General features: G+C 27.0%; 1 protein-coding gene across 1 annotated transcript in view; it reads right to left on the reverse strand.

Annotated features, from left to right (window-relative positions):
* LOC119677164 (transmembrane and coiled-coil domains protein 2-like) overlaps positions 1-800 on the reverse strand; it is a 4345-nt gene extending 3545 nt beyond the window's left edge. Inside the window, exon 1 of the mRNA XM_038088432.1 lies at positions 785-800. Coding sequence (XP_037944360.1) covers positions 785-800 — 16 coding nt within the window. The remainder of the gene's footprint in view (positions 1-784) is intronic.
* Between the last annotated feature and the right edge of the window lie 3748 nt (positions 801-4548).

A 4548-nucleotide genomic window follows, 5' to 3' on the forward strand; every position in this document is an offset into this window, starting at 1 on the left:
GAAATATAGAAATAGAAAATAAATAAACAAATTAATAAATAAATGAATAAATAAGTAATTATATAAATAAAACAAAAATTTTTATATAATGTAAGTTTCAACAAGTTTCTCCAACGTGACAACTAACAACGGTTCACATTTTATTTGAAGCGCTAAGTGGCCTCCACGGTCGCTAGATTAAAACCCGCTTAAATTTTCGGTATGGGGTGTCTTCTAAGCTAAGGTCAGTTCTAAAAATGGATCTTATATATTATTTAATGAAGGTTTCGCAGGTTTAGATTTGTACAAAATGTGTCTCGTTTGTCAGCCGACTAAGACAAGACCTATGACTATCTTCCAAAATATTAATATTAAAAATATTATCTTCCAAAATATTTATTATTGGTTCAATATAATTCAATGTCAAATAAAAAAATACAACTTTTAAAAAAGCTGCACTTCAAATAGTTCGTTCGCTCTGTTCATATGTATGCAGTAATTCATTTGTAAACCTAATAAGCAATAATCTTGCTTACTACAAAAATTGTTTTTCTTCTGAAAACGAAATGTGCTATCTTCAGTATTCAGTCAGTATTTTAAGGACCCAGCATAATCAGCATATTCTACTGTCTACAACCAGTTCTTTGGCCTGAAATTCGTTTACTTTTAAGTATCTTTAGCGTATTGTTTTTCCTTTTTAATTATCTTCAAAATTAATACTTCAGAACAAATTTTAATGACACATAATTCCTTGCCAAGTAAACGCCTTCCTCTTCTTTATCTTCATTCCGAAATATCAATTTACTCTTTTCGAAATCCATTTCGTTTGTGTCTACTGAAAACTCTCATTATCAATCATAACTTTTTAGCCTAATTATCTTTTATGTGTACACTTTCTGACTTTTTATGGACAGACATATTTCTAGCACAATTCCTACATTCTGTTGCATATTTTACCAACTTTTCACATACTGAGTGAAAAAGAAATATGAAGAACTCTTGGAAAAAAAAAAAAAGAACAACAAAAACAAACTCATTAACTATCAGTAATCAAATCAACAAACAATTTCTGTTCTAAAAAAAGGAAGGGAGAAACGCATAAGGGAAAAAGATTTTAACACTGCGTGCTAGCTGGCTTCCAACTGACCTTAACCTATGTTTCAATAGCCATCAATCAGTCCGCTATTCTTCTTCCTTTGATTTTGTGCCTTTTTATGTGTTTAAACGTTTTCTTTTTGTTTTCCAGTTTTTTCCGTTTCCTTTTCTTTTTTTGTTTCTGTTACTTCGTCTGTTTTTCTCTTTCGTCGTTTTGTCTTTTTGCACAGCAAAACCCTTAAGAAATCAACAGCAATTTAACAATATTCGTAACTCAGCATTCGCTTGGCTTAGAAAATCCATTGAGAGTTGTTACCTCGTTCCTGTCTTTGGACGTTTTAATTGTTTATGATGAGCGTTTGGAAAAAAGTTATAAACACAATAGAATGTGATTTTGTGACCGAAGATTATAGTGCGCTTGGTCAGGTTGGGACGTTCAACTGCTACACACATAAGACTTCAAGAGTTAAGACAGATTTACACTGAAAAAAATTATGACTACGAATTTTGATATTAAAAGAAAATTTTAGTGTATGCATATATTGTATATAAATATATATGTGCTTTTTATATAATTAAGATTTTGTATGAAAATTTATATAATTATCGATTTAAGCAAAATTTATTATAAACCCATTAAATTATTATTTTCTTATTACAAATTTGTAAATAAATATATATGTGTTTTTTTTTAAATAAAATTCTGTATGAAAATTTATATAATTATCGATTACAGCAAAATCTATTATAAATCCATTAAACCCATTGTTTTCTTATTACAAATTGTTCTTGAACATATATTAAATATAAAATAATTATTTTTATGACAATATCTGAAACCAGATCATAAGTAAACATTTTTAATTGGGGAATAGTTAAATAGAAGATAGATAGATACACGAAAAATAACATACGGAGAATAGACGGAATCTACTAGAAAGAAAATCCAAATAATTGACGAAAATAAAAAATTATTCGGCATAGTTCTTTAGGGTCTCTCACATTAAAAATGATAATGATTAGAACAAAAAATATCAGGGATATTAATATTGCTAACAACTGACTCTTACCAAGAATAAGTTATTCAGTCTTTCGAATGAAGGGTATAATATTTGTTGTCAATGGTTTGCTATTATTGAAATAGGTAAAAGATATGACTGACTATTAAAATAAAGGTACAAATATTCAAATTTAGCTTTACTTCGAAGTTTTTTCATTTTTCATACGTTTACAACACTGTTATTATTGCGTGTGAAAATATTTATTTGTTTTGCTATTCGTCGTCTTCAGTTATATCAATAAATTTTAATATTATCCTTAATTTTCTTTTTATATTATCCTTGTATTAGCAATGTTGTTTGAATTCATCGCTTTTTTATACAAAAAAGGTTATTTCTTTGTTTTTATTATCGAAATTCAAAATGACATGGGTACTTATATATAGATTTTCTTTATTAGTATCTTATTCAATTTAAAAAAGTATGTTCAATGTGTAACGAATAAGAAACCTAACAAAATTCTAAGCTTTCTAAGTCTTTTCTAAGTTGCGTGGCGATTGACTGACTTCGATTCATTTCTTACCCATCCTCCCTAAATTTGGTTTTTTGCTATACATAAGTCTATTATATTTTAACTACTAAATCAATTGGAAAATGATTATTATATCCAATCGGACGTTTGTAATTCGGTATATGGTGTAACATGTGAAGTTATGTTCAAAAAAATGAAAAAATTTCAAAGCCTTATATCTCAAAAACCTATTTCAAAAAAATTTTTTTCATAATATTTTTTTTAATTTAGTGGGAAGAATATCTGGGAAAACTATAGTGGCATTAAATATTTTTGAATTTTCTCTTGTTAACTGGTATCGGACATTTTGATATATGCTTTAAATTATGCCAAACACTCAATACTTTACTGAATTGTTAACATTGAAGATGTTAAGGATTGATTTCTTTAGTATAAGCACTATAAGAGGATGTAGTAACTATAAGAAAAATTATATATTGTTTTGTGATTTGTGTTTTGTGATTTGTGTTTTGCATTGTGATTACATTAGGTTGCATTTATAATTATAGTTTTATTTGAGGCACCTATTGTAGGGTATTCACCTATCTAATATTTCAAATATTAGTTGAAAAACTTTATTGCTATTAACTTTATGAAGTTTAAATGGTAATTCGATAACAAGAATAACAACTTTATAGTTCTTACTTTTTATTATAATCTGATCATTTGATAATTAAATAAAATAGAACCCGAACTTCTTACTTATAGTAAAATTTTATATATACAAGTATATATAATATTTTCTAAATCAACTTATTAAATGTACAAAATTTTAGTGACATTGGGCAGTTTCGTTATGATTTTAATAAGATTAATTAAAACTTATGATAGTATAATCTGAATTCACAATCAAAATGTAGCCTTAACAGAAACCCTAACTCCCTAAAAACAGTTTTTTGACATTTATTTCATTAGTTAATCAACTTAAACACAAATTTAGTTGGCAGAGTTTTAACCATACACATGTTGAGTATTCATCTCCAATACATCTTTAGTTAAAAAAAAAGCGTTTGCTTAACGACCTACAACGAACCTAAAGGTTTTACTATCAAATTAAACAAAAACATGTTAAATTGTCCGTCCGATTCCCGGTTAATCTATCTGTGAGTTTCTGATTGTCTGTTTTATGAACAAAAAAAAATAAGATAGATTAACTAAGTTCGCTTGTTTATGATTTCAATCCAATTTAAGTCCGAATCGTGTAAGGTAAATTCAAAAATTGTGTAGATGTAGTAATGTTTTCTTTTTCTTTTTTTTAAATAGATATTCTTTAACTTAATTATAAAGTCTAATTTTGTAGTTAATACTTTGGTTTGTTTGTTATTCCGTTGAATTATAAAAATGTTTATAACTTTGTGTTCTTATTATTGCTTGGTTGGTTGTAAAGTCTAAACGAGAGGTTTTAGAGAGCAAGTTGAAACATAGTTTATGACGACGGCATCATTATAGATGTACGTATTCTGTACGATAAACTGTGTAGTATTTGTTTTCGCAAAGCAAAAGATGCGCATCATCTGTAGCAATCAGTACAAATAAAGCGTGACTAGCAGTAGCGGGTTTAATACTTAATACTTAAAGGGATTAATAAAAATGAATTTTTTATTTTATAATAATTAATTTTATAATTTGAAAAGTTTTACTTATGAATTATGAGTTTCTATTTTTTAAAATTTACTTCTTAAAAATACTTTTCTTTTGAGAACTAAAATATTGAACTGCAGAAAAATTTAGGATATGAATTCATTGACAAAAAGTTCTATTCTTTGAACTCTGATGAGGCCCTATTTGTGCGCTATTTTAACTACAGATTTGAATGTATAAGTAGTTGAAAGACATGCTATCTAAAAATCAGAACATATTTTGCCACAGACTTGCACTTGAAATTACGTTTATTTGTGTTATAGC

Source organism: Teleopsis dalmanni, chromosome 2, assembly GCF_002237135.1.
Source record: "Teleopsis dalmanni isolate 2A chromosome 2, ASM223713v2, whole genome shotgun sequence".
NCBI lineage: Eukaryota > Metazoa > Arthropoda > Insecta > Diptera > Diopsidae > Teleopsis > Teleopsis dalmanni.